At 49.7% G+C, this 12,147-nt stretch overlaps 2 protein-coding genes across 5 annotated transcripts in view; one reads left to right on the top strand and one right to left on the bottom strand.

Moving 5' to 3' along the window:
- Positions 1-10,164, bottom strand: part of xpnpep3 (X-prolyl aminopeptidase 3, mitochondrial) — a 67,182-nt gene extending 57,018 nt beyond the window's left edge. For 3 of the 4 annotated variants that reach the window (XM_085969509.1, XM_085969512.1, XM_085969511.1), the window contains exons 1-2: positions 9,965-10,164; positions 2,440-2,556 (exon numbers count right to left, since the gene is read on the bottom strand). In XM_085969509.1, the coding sequence (XP_085825635.1) occupies positions 2,440-2,556; positions 9,965-10,022 (175 nt within the window). In that variant the 5' untranslated portion in view covers positions 10,023-10,164. Of the gene's footprint in view, positions 1-2,439; positions 2,557-6,983; positions 7,016-9,964 lie in introns of all 4 variants that reach the window. The other variant, XM_085969510.1, reaches the window with a different exon arrangement.
- Positions 10,165-10,493: 329 nt separating this feature from the next.
- Positions 10,494-12,147, top strand: part of st13 (ST13 Hsp70 interacting protein) — a 65,428-nt gene continuing 63,774 nt past the window's right edge. Inside the window, exon 1 of the mRNA XM_085969515.1 lies at positions 10,494-10,665. Coding sequence (XP_085825641.1) covers positions 10,556-10,665 — 110 coding nt within the window. The 5' untranslated portion in view covers positions 10,494-10,555. The remainder of the gene's footprint in view (positions 10,666-12,147) is intronic.

Raw genomic sequence — 12,147 nt, 5'->3', positions numbered from 1 at the left:
AAACAATCAAGACTGCACAGGCTGGGGCTCTTTTCTCTAGAAAAGAGAAGGCTGAGGGGTGAGCTGATCGAGGTCTTTAAGATTATGAAGGGGTTCGATGGGGTAGACGTAGAGGAAATGTTTCCACTTGTGGGGGAGACCAGAATTAGGGGTCATAAATATAAGATAGTCACTAACAAATCTAATAGGGAATTCAGGAGAAACTTCTTTACCCAGAGAGTGGTGAGAATGTGGAACTCGCTACCACAGGGAGTGGTTTGAGGCGAGTAGCAGAGATACCTTTAAGGGGAAGTTAGATAAACACATGAGGGAGAAAGGAATAGAAGGATCTGCAGATAGGATTAGATGAAGAGGGGTGGGAGGAGGCTGGTGTGGAGCACAAACACCGGCGCGGACCAGTGGGGCCGAATGGCCTGTTTCTGTGCTGTATATTCTATGGAATTCATTCCATTTGTATTCTTCCTTAACCGCCTCCATCTCCGTGGCTAAAGTTTTCTTTCTCTTTTATTGTGAATAAAACTCTTTTTAAAAAAAATATATATTTTGTGTCTCCAGTTTTCCCTCGGTGTGGGGACGGATGTGGGTCCCAATTAATCCTCCTCCGCAGCAGCACAGCACCGAGGAGGCATGCTCCTGATCTTTGGTCACCCGGCGCGGTGGGAAGTTGGGGGGGGGGGGGGGGGAGGTGGGAAGCGGGCAAGTCGGAAGACCTCCTCGTGGGACTGCGCCTGGGCCTGACCAAGGTGGCCATCAACAGGTCTAGGCAGTCGGGCCGAACGACCCCCTCGACCACCTGCTGCCTGCCTCTCTTCTGTGGCTACGTTCGCGCCCGGGTGTCCCTGGAGATGGTGTCCACCGGCACACTTGAGGCCTATAAATTTTTGGTTAAGTTACAGTTTTTATTGGTTGTGCCCCTTTAAGAGGGCACGTGCTTAACTTCCAACAGGCAACTGCCTGATATAAGAAGATTCAGCGCCGAGGAGGTCAGCACAAACAGCTCTGTGGTGCCCCATGATATTTATCTCATAGCAGTGTGCTACGGATGAACCAGGGAGGTCCAAGCGTTTGTATTGGTAGATGAATACCATGGAGCCTCGAGAGCATGCGATGGCCGGGGTCGTCAACTTCTTTGCTCAGCAGCTCACAAACTTCTACCCAGTCACTTTGCTGGGTGGAAAATCAGGGGCCAGTAAAGCTCAACAATGACTTAAATCCATATTGCCGTTAAGTAGCATGTATTTATGGTCATTGGAAAAGAACCAGAGGCGAGATGAGAATTATTTCTATGAAGCGAGTTGTTGTGATCTGGAACGCACTGCTTGAAAGGGCGGTGGAAGCAGATTCAATAATAACTTTCAAAAGGGAATTGGATAAATACTTGAGGGGGAAAATTTATTGCAGGGGAAAGGGCAGGGGGAGTGGGACTAATTGGCTAGCTGTTACATAGAGCCGGCAAAAGGACAATGTGCCGAATGGCCTCCTTCTGTGCTGTATCATTGTATGAGCTCAAGTTGTTGATGTGAAGGACACCCTCAAAGCCTCCTTGAAAAACATAGAAACATAGAGAATAGGAGCAGGAGTAGGCCATTCGGCCCTGCTCTGCCATTCAATGAGATCGTGGCTGATCATCCAAATTCAGTATCCTGTCCCTGCTTTCTCCCCATATCCCTTGATCCCTTTAGCCTTAAGAAATATATCTAACTCCTTCTTGAATATATTTAATGAATTGGCCTCCACTGCCTTCTGTGGTAGAGAATTCCACAGGTTCACCACTCTCTGGGTGAAGAAATTCCGCCTCATCTCTGTCCTAAATGGCTTACCCCTTATCCTTAGACTGTGACCCCTGGTTCTGGACTCCCCGGCCATCCGGAACATCCTTCCTGCATCTAGTCTGTCTAGTCCTGTTAGAATAAAAAGTGCAACATCCCCACCGACACCTGGGAATCCCTGGCCCAAGACCGCACAAAGTGGAGGAGAAGCATCCGGGAAGGCGTCGAACACCTCGAGTCTCTTCGCCGGGAGCAAGCGGAAGCCAAGCACAAGGAGCGTACGTCAACCCAAGCACCCCACCCACCCGCCCCTTCAACCACTGTCTGCCCCACCTGTGACAGAGACTGCAGGTCCCGCATTGGACTCATCAGTCACCGGAGAACTCATTTTTAATGTGGGAGCAAGTCATCCTCGGTTCCGAGGGACTGCCTAAGATGTCAACGGAGCTTACTGTCCTGGTTATCCACCAATAAGGCGACAGTGCTAAGACGGGTCCTTTCCGAATCTCCAGGCCCACAACGTTGAATCCAATGAGGAAACAATACAAGCACAACGCGAGCTGGCTCGCTCAGACTTGGTGGGCTGGGTTGCCTGGCTTTGGCGTCTGCATGTTGGACACCTCTGGCATACACATCCATCAAGTCACTCATTCTTTCACTAACTCCGTACCTGTTTTAAGGAGATGGGGGTGCGTGAAGGGGCTAGGCTGCCCAAGGTAGCGAGTGGGGAGGTTCTTCTGTCCGGAAGGCAGGATGGAAAATCTCCTGTGGAGGCAGATATTGCATCCTGAAGAATGGAAAGTACAAAGGACCATTAAATCAGCCTACTCCAAAAGAGCCACAACTCAGAATTAAAATGACTAAAGGTTCACTGATTCTACATTCACAAATCGTCTGAACAACTTCATTTCAAAAGCTGACATTAGCCCTTTCAAACATTTATGGTTTTGCTGGTTTTTTTGGTGCAACAACCAAGTTCAACAATAACACACACAGATGACTCAGAAAATCAGTCCTGGTTAAAGAGGGTTAGGAGACAGGGGATGAATGACCCAAAATCTAATACAAGCAGAGGCGGACTGGCTCTCCCGAATGGGCACAGGAGGGTTCCAATAATACAGCGCCGTGAACCCATTCACTGGGGCCCTCGGGAAATCTCCCGATTTTCCATACGGCTGGTCCGCCCCTGTATTCAAGCTCCTGATTCAGCATATGATGGTCAAGTCTGCACTTCCATCACCTCCAAGTCACACACGTAGAATGACACCATCCTGACTTGGACATATAATCGCCGTTCTTTCATTGTCGCTGGGGCAAAATCCTGGCACTCCCGAGCTAACAGTATTGTGGGAGTACCTTCACCACATGGACCACACTGTTCGAAACCTTGGTGTCATATTTGACCCTGAAATGAGCTTCCGACCACATATCCGCAGCATAACAAAGACCGCCTACTTCCACCGCCCGTCTCCGCCCTTGCCTCAGCTCATCCACTGCTGAAACCCTCATCCATGCCTTTGTTACCTCTAGACTTGATTATTCCAACGCTCTGCTGGCCAGCCTCCCATATTCTACCCTAAGTAAACTTGAAGTCATCCAAAACTCGGCTGCCCGTGTCCTAACTCGCACCAAGTCCCGTTCGCCCATCACCCCTGTGCTCGATGACCTACATTGGCTTCCGGTTAAGCAGCACCTCGATTTCAAAATTCCCATCCTTGTTTTCAAATCCCTCCATGGTCTCGCCCCTCCCTATCTCTGTAATCTCCTTCAGCCCCACAACCCCTGAGATCTCTGCGCTCCTCTAATTCTGCCGCCTTGAGCATCCCTGATTTATAATCACTCAAGCATTGCTGGCCTTGCCTTCTGTTGCCTAGGCCCTAAGCTCTGGAATTCCCTGCCTAAACCTCTCTGCCTCACTACCTCTCTTTCCTCCTTTAAGACGCTCCTTAAAACCTACCTCTTTGACCAAGCTTTTGGTCACCTGCCCTAATTTCTCCTTACGTGGCTCAGTGTCAATTTTTTTGTCTTATAATCCTGTGCAGCGCCTTGGGACGTTAAAGGCGCTATATAAATACAAGTTATTGTTGTTCAAGGGAGAAAGCTGACCACCACCTTCTCAAGTGCAACTAGGGCCGGGCAGCCTTGCCAGCGACACCCAAGAATGAATAATAAAAACATTGGCTACAAGGAACAGTATTCCAGTTGATAATACTAAAGTTTTAGAGGGAGGTGCAGCAGTGTGTGAAACTTGTTGCTATTTCAATCCAGACTTTTTGTTTGTACCGAATGTTGAGGTGCAGCTACAGCAATTTTTTGTGCGTTAGAATTTAGTTTCTCCTAACATATTCAGGGCAGCCATTGTAGAGGAGCTCCCGACAGCTCAGCTATCCAATCACACAGTTAACGTGGCATCCATCTGAGCTATCATTTTTTTTTCTGTAACTGCAAAGGATCCTGCAATTGGAGGGGGAATAATAAAGTGAGTCCCATAATGATCAGGTTGGAGAAGACAGACAGAAAATCTTCAGATCCACACACCTCCCGGTGGAAACGAAAAAAAGACTTGCATTTCTATAGCGCCTTTCATGAACACCGGACGCCCCAAAGCGCTTTACAGCCAATGAAGTACTTTTGAAGTGCTGTCACCGTTGTAATGTAGGAAGCGCGGCAGCCAATTTGCACACAGCAAGATCCCACAAACAAAAATGTGATAATGACCCGATAATCTGTTTTTTAGTGATGTTGGTTGAGGGATAAATATTGGCCAGGACACCGGGGATAACTCCCCTGCTCTTCTTCGAAATAGTGTCGTGGGATCTTTTATGTCCACCCGAGAGAGCAGACGGGGCCTCGGTTTAACGTCTCATCCGAAAGGCGGCACTGCAGCACTCCCTCAGCACTGCACTGGAGCCTCAGCCTGGATAATGTGCTCCATTCTCTGGAATGGGACTTGAACCCCCAACCTTCTGACTCAAGAGGCGAGGGAGCTAGCCAGTGCTGACACCAAGACTGAATTATCTTCTTCAGTTGCAGGTACTGCATGGGGAAGGGCGTAATAAAGTGAGTCCCACAATGATAAAGTTGGAGAGAGAAACGTAAAAAAAAAATGGCATTTAAAAATCTGCCGTGCACCTTGTTCCCTCCTCCCCGGCCTCACTGACAGGACACGAGGAGGTTGGGTGGGGGGGGGGGGGAGCAGGGTGCAAGCTTTTATATACCACCACCCCATCACTTTTTAATTCAAAGAGCCTGTCCCTTAATTCAGCAACTGTGAAAGTAGTAGCTTAGCACTGAGCCTCCTGCATTACACCGCAACTTCTTTGTGATGTAAAAGCAGCTCTTACACTTGTATTATACACTGCAAAGCTGTGATTACACAGGATATACGGCACAGAAACAGGCCTTTCGGCCCAACCAGTCCATGCCGGCATTTATGCTCGACTCGAGCCTCCTCCCGTCTTTCCTCATCTAAATCTATCAGCGTAACCCTCTATTCCCTTCTCCCTCATATGCTTGTCTAGCCTCCCCTTAAATGCATCGATACTATTCGCTTCAACCACTCCCTGTGGTAGCGAGTTCCACATTCTCACCACTCGCTGGGTAAAGGAGTTTCTTCTGAATTCCCTATTGGATTTCTTGGTGACTATCTTATATTGATGGCCTCTAGTTATGCTCTTCCCCACAAGTGGAAACATTCTCTCTGTATCCACTCTATCAAAACCTTTCATAATTTTAATGACCTCTATTAGGTCACCCCTCAGCCTTCTTTTTTCAAGAGAAAAGAGACCCAGCCTGTTCATCCTTTCCTGATATGTATACCCTCGCATTTCTGTATCATCCTTGTATAAATCTTCCCTGCACCCTCGCCAGTGCCTCTATATCCTTTTTATAATATGGCGACCAGAACTGTACGCAGTACTCTAAGTGTGGTCTAACCAAGGTTCGATACAGGTTTAGCATAACTTCCCTACTTTTCAATTCTATCCCTCTAGAAATAAACCCTGGTGCTTGGTTTGCTTTTTTTATGGCCTTGTTAACCTGTGGCGCAACTTTTAGTGATTTGTGTATTTGTACTCCGAGATCTCTTTGTTCCTCTACCCCACCTAGACTCGCACCCTCCAAGTGATAAGTGACCTCCCTATTCTTCCTACCAAAATGTAACACCTCACATTTATCTGTGTTGAACTTCATTTGCCAATTATATGCCCATTCTGCAAGTTTATTAATGTCCTCCTGTAATTTGTTGCAGTCCTCCTCAGTATTGACTATCCCCCCCAATTTGGTGTCATCCGCAAATTTAGAAATTGTGTTTTTGCCTAAACCTCTCCGCCTCGCTACCTCTTTCCTCCTTAAAACCTACCTCTTTGACCAAGCTTTTGGTCACCTGCCCTAATTTCTCCTTATGTGGCTCGGTGTCAAATTTTGTGTCTTTTAATGCTACAGTATTGTGAAGGGACGTTTTACTACGTTAAAGGCGCTATATAAATACAAGTTGTTGCTGTTGTTAATTCCAAAGACTAAATCGTTAATATAAATTGTGAACAGCAGTGGTCCCAGCACTGACCCTTGTGGAACACCACTACCCACCTTCTGCCACTGTGAATAGCTACCCTTTACTCCCACTCTCTGCTTTCTGTCATGAAGCCAGCCAGCAATCCATTCTGCTACTTGTCCCCTGACTCCGCATTCTCTGACCTTGTTCATCAGTCTATTATGGGGTACCTTATTGAAGGACTTTTGAAAATCTAGATACATTACATCTACTGCATTACCACTGTCTGCTCTCTCTGTTACCTCTTCAAAAAATTCAGTAAGGTTTGTCAGGAAAGATTTTCCCTTTTGAAATCCATGCTGACTATTCATTATTATACTTTTCATTTCTAGATATTCTTCTATTTTCTCCTTTAGTAGAGATTCTATTATTTTTCCTACCACAGATGTTAAGCTGACTGGTCTATAATTCCCTGGACATGTTCTATCCCCCTTCTTAAATATCGGTATTACGTTAGCTATCCGCCAGTCCTCTGGCACTACACCTTTTTCTAATGAATTATTAAATATGTGTAGTAATGCCTCTGCTAACTCTTCCCTAGATTCTTTTAAAATGCGTGGATGCAGTCCATCCGGACCAGGGATTTTATCCTCTTTGAGTTTGATTAGTTTATTTAATATATCACCTTTTTTTATTTTAAATGCACTTATCTCATTACTCACCATCCAATGTCATGTCCACTTGTTCTATCTCCCTGGTAAATACCAAAGCAAAATAATGATTTAATATTCCTGCCATCTCCCTATCGTTACCTGTGGTATTGTCCTGTCTATCCCTATCACAACCTTCCTTTTTTATTGATGTGCCTGTAAAATATTTTACTATTTTGTGTTTTATGTTCCTTCATAATTTAATTTCATAGTTCCTCTTTGCCTTCCTAATTGTTTTTTTGACTTCTCTCCCAATCCCTTCATATTCTCTCTTATCATGCACTCCTCTGCTGTCTATGCCTCTTTCCTTACCCTCACTTGTTCCTTTATGTCTTTATTCATCCATGGAGTCTCATTAGTGTTTAGTTTGTTCTTTCCTTTTAGTGGAATATATTTTTCCTGCACTCTGTTGAACAAAGTTTTAAATGTTTCCCATTGTCGTTCTACATCGCTGTTTGCCAATATTGTTGCCCATCTTATCTTCCCAAGTTCTATTCTCAGCCCCTCAAAATCAGCTTTTCTCCAATCTATTAACCTGGTTCTTGTCATACTTATGTCCTTCTCTATTATCATCTTAAAGCGTACTGTATTATGGTCACTATTGCCTATATGTTCCCCTACTTTTACTTCTATCTGCTCTAGATCCAATAGCGAATCCTCCCTTGATGTAAAAAGCAGCTGTTAGACATGTATTACATTGCAAGTCTCTTGTGATCTTAGACATCTCCAGAGGGGGAAGCCTTCCCTGCCCACAGTCAGAGCTGCATTTGGTGGAGTCATATAGAATCATAGAAGTTTACAGCACAGAAGGAGGCCATTCGGCCCATCTTGTCCATGCCGGCCGACAAAGAGCTATCCAGCTTAATCCCACTTTCCAGCACTTGGTCCGTAGCCTTGGATGTGCACGTGAAGTGCCTTAACCTACAAGTACTTTTTAAATATGTGATGAGTGTCTCTGCCTCTACCACCCTTTCAGGCAGTGAGTTCCAGACCCCCACCATCCTCTGGGTGAAATCACTTCTCCTCAAATCCCCTCTAAACCTCCGGCCAATTACTTTAAATCTATGCCCCCTGGTTACCGACTTCTCTGCTCGGGGAAATAGGTCCTTCCTACCCAATCTATCTAGACCCCTCATGATTGAGGTGTATATCCCCCCCTCAGCCTCCTCTGTTCCAAAGAAAACAAGCCCCGGTCTATCCAATCTCTCCTCATAGCTAAGATTCCCCATCCTCGTAAATCTCCTCTGGTGCGATCACATCCGTCCTGCAGCGCGGCAACCGGAGCTGCACGCAGTATTCCGGCTGCGGCCTAACACATAGAAACATAGAAGATAGGAGCAGGAGTAGGCCATTCGGCCCCTCGAGCCTGCTCCGCCATTCAATGAGATCATGGCTGATCATCCAAACTCAGTACCCTGTCCCTGCTTTCTCCCCATATCCCTCGATCCCTTTAGCCTTAAGAGATATATCTAACTCCTTCTTGAATATATTTAATGAATTGGCCTCTAGTGCCTTCTGTGGTAGAGAATTCCACAGGTCCAAATCATACTGGAGTTTCTCGGCATCCTCCTCACAGCCCACTCTTTGGCTCTTATATTCTACGCCTTCTTGTGCGCCTCATCGACCTACATAAGAGCAGGAGTAGGCCATACGGCCCCTCGGGCCTGCTCCGCCATTCAATAGGATCATGGCTGATCCGAACCTAGACTCACGTCCACTTCCCTGCACGCTCCCCGTAACCCCTAATTCCCTTATCAGCTAGGAAACTGTCTATCTCAGTTTTAAATTTATTTAATGTCGCAGCTTCCACAGCTCTCTGAGGTAGCAAATTCCAGATTTACTACCCCGAGTGAAGAAGTTTCTCCTCATCTCAGTTTTGAAACGGCAGCCCCTTATTCTAAGATTATGCCCCCTAGTTCTAGTCTCACCCATCAGTGGAAACATCCTCCCCGCATCCACCCGATTAAGCCCCCTCACAATCTTATATGTTTCGATAAGATCGCCTCTCATTCTTCTAAATTCCAATAAGTAGAGGCCCAACCTACTCAACCTTTCCTCATAAGTCAACCCCCTCATCTCTGGAATCAACCGAGTGAACCTTCTCTGAACTGCCTCACGAGCAAGTATATCTTTTCTTAAATATGGAAACCAAAACTGTACGCAGTATTCCAGGTGTGGCCTCACCAGTACCCTGTATAACTGCAGCAAGACTTCCCTGCTTTTATACTCCATCCCCCTTGCAATAAAAGCCAAGATTCCATTGGCCTTCCTGATCACCTGTTGCACCTGCATACAGGAAACTTTGGTTTATCTGGAGGTTGTATGTCCGGAAACCTCGATCTACCGGCAGAAATCAGGAGCCGTTTTGTTAGGTTTTTCTTCTCGTGGCTTTGTTTTCAACAGTCTGGCTCTGGAAAGTCTCTCTGAAGCTGTTGCTAAGCTACAGAGACGCTTCCAAGGTACAGGCCGACTGTTTACAAGCTGTTGCTAAGCAACAGTGTTTGTTGTCAGATACGGAGATGAAAACCTCTGCATGCTTCAACATTAACTTTGTATGTCCGGCAGTTTTGATAGATCGGCAACAGCTCGGTCCCGTCGGTGCCGGATATAACAAAGTTTCCTGTACTAACCTTCTGTGTTTCATGCACCAGGACCCCCAAATCCATTTGTACTGTAACACTTTGCAGTTTCTCTCCATTTAGATAATAACTTGCTCTTTGATTTTTTTTCTGCCAAAGTGCATAACCTCACACTTTCCAACATTATATTCCATCTACCAAATTTTTGCCCACTCACTTAGCCTGTCTATGTCCCTTTGCAGGTTTTTTATGTCCTCCTCACAGCACACACGCCCATCCTTGGACTCTTATATTCTACGCCTGGGCTGATAAAGGCAGGTTTCGCCTTCTTATGCACCTCATCGACCTGTCCTGCTACCTTCAGGGGAAATCTGTGGCCATGCGCTTTCCCCCCTCCTCCCCAAGTCTTCTAACCTGAAATGCTGAGATTCTTTAAAGCTGAGCTGGTGTTTCTGACACTTTGGGCAAACATTGTCTTTTTAAAAAATAAGAAGCTGCAAGCAGCCTAGAGCGCTGGAGGTGAGGGCAGCCAGCCGGGCTCTGGTGCCCCGCCGACCGGTTTGAATAGGAACCTTTCCCCGGACCTTCGGAGCCGCGTCGCGCCGGAGTGACGCCACGACGCGCCGCCCGCTCGCTCATTGGTCGGCGATTACGTCACCCCCACGCGCGATTGGCTGCACGGAAGGTCAGGCCGGGGTCAGAGGCCACCAACGTGCCTGCCGGCCGCCTGTCCTTAAATCGCGCGATTAAAAAATCCCGGCCCAGCCCAGCCCCGACTGCCGGCGGAGTTTTAAATTTTGCTTCATTCGATCGCAGAACAGAAAAAAAAATCCGAGTGGGGCGCCCGCAGGTGGTTCCCCCCCCCCCCCGGGACGGTGTGTGTCGGGCAGCAGGCGGCGAGCCGGGCGGCTGCTTCCAGAAGGTTCTGCTGAGGGCCAGGGCGGGGAGCAGGGGGGGGGGGAGGGGAGGAGAGAGCAGCCCGCCCAGCACAGCACAGCCCGCAACATGGACCCGCACAAACTCCGAGACCTCGGCGCCTTCGTGCAACACTGCAAAGGCAACCCGGCCGTGCTGCACCTGGCCGAGCTGCGCTTCTTCAGAGATTGGCTGCAGAGGTGAGGGGGGAAGAGGTGAAAGGGGAGGGGGTAAAGGTGGGGAGGGTAGAGGGGGGAGGATCGAAGGGGGTGGGGTGAGGGGTAATATGGGGGAGGAGGGGTAATGGGGGGAGGAGGAGGGGTAATGAGAGGGGAGGGGAGGAGGTGGGGTAAGGAGGGGAGGAGGTGGGGTAATGAGGGAGGAGAGGAGGAGGGGTGAGGGAGGAGAGGAGGAGGGGTGAGGGAGGAGAGGAGGAGGGGTAATGAGAGGAGGGGGGAGGAGGAGGGGTAAGGGGAGGGGAGGAGGAGGGGTAATGAGGGGGGAGGGGTAATGAGGGGGGAGGGAGGAGGGGTAATGGGGGAGGGGAGGGGTAATGAGAGGGGAGGAGGAGGGGTAATGAGGGGGGAGGAAGGAGGGGTAATGGGGGAGGGGAGGGGTAATGAGGGGGGAGGGGAGGAGGAGGGGTAATGAGGGGGGAGGGGAGGAGGAGGGGTAATGAGGGGGGAGGGGAGGAGGAGGGGTAATGAGGGGGGAGGGGAGGAGGAGGGGTAATGAGGGGGGAGGGGTAATGAGGGGGGAGGGGTAATGAGGGGGGAGAGGAGGAGGGGTAATGAGGGGGGAGGGGAGGAGGAGGGGTAATGAGGGGGGAGGGGAGGAGGAGGGGTAATGAGGGGGGAGGAGGAGGGGTAATGAGGGGGGAGGGGGAGGGGTAATGAGGGGGGAGGAGGAGGGGGAGGGGTAATGGGGGAGGAGGAGGGGTAATGAGGGGGGAGGGGAGGAGGAGGGGTAATGAGGGGGGAGGGGAGGAGGAGGGGTAATGAGGGGGGAGGAGGAGGGGTAATGAGGGGGAGGGGGGTAATGAGGGGGGAGGAGAGGAGGAGGGGGTAATGAGGGGGGAGGAGGAGGAGGGGTAATGAGGGGGGAGGAGGAGGAGGGGTGAGGGGGAGGAGGAGGAGGGGGTAATGGGGGGGAGGGGAGGAGGGGAGGGGAGGAGGAGGGGTGGGGGGAGGAGGGGTAAGGGGGAGGGGAGGAGGAGGGGTAATGGGGGAGGGGAGGAGGAGGGGTAATGGGGAGGAGGAGGGGTAATGGGGGGAGGAGGAGGGGGAGGGGTAATGGGGGAGGAGGAGGGGGAGGGGCAATGGGGGGGGAGGGGAGGAGGAGGGGCAATGGAGGGGAGGAGGAGGGGCAATGGGGGGAGGAGGAGGGTAATGGGGGCGAGGAGGAGGGGTAATGGAGGGGGAGGGGAGGAGGAGGGGTAATGGGGGGGGGGAGGAGGAGGGGTAATGGGGGGGAGGAGGAGGAGGGGTAATGAGGGGGAGGGGTAATGGGGGGAGGGAGTAGGAGGGGTAATGGGGGGGAGGGGAGGAGGAGGGGTAATGGGGGGGAGGAGGAGGAGGGGTATGGGGGGAGGAGGAGGAGGGGTAATTGGGGGGAGGGGAGGAGGAGGGGTAATTGGGGGGAGGAGGAGGGGTAATTGGGGGGAGGGGGAGGGGTAATGAGGG

Source organism: Somniosus microcephalus, chromosome 28, assembly GCF_052327205.1.
Source record: "Somniosus microcephalus isolate GS21.2 chromosome 28, FLI_Smic_1.0, whole genome shotgun sequence".
Lineage (NCBI taxonomy): Eukaryota > Metazoa > Chordata > Chondrichthyes > Squaliformes > Somniosidae > Somniosus > Somniosus microcephalus.
The sequence above is the reverse complement of the archived record's forward strand: the minus strand, read 5'-3'. Positions and strand labels throughout refer to the sequence as shown.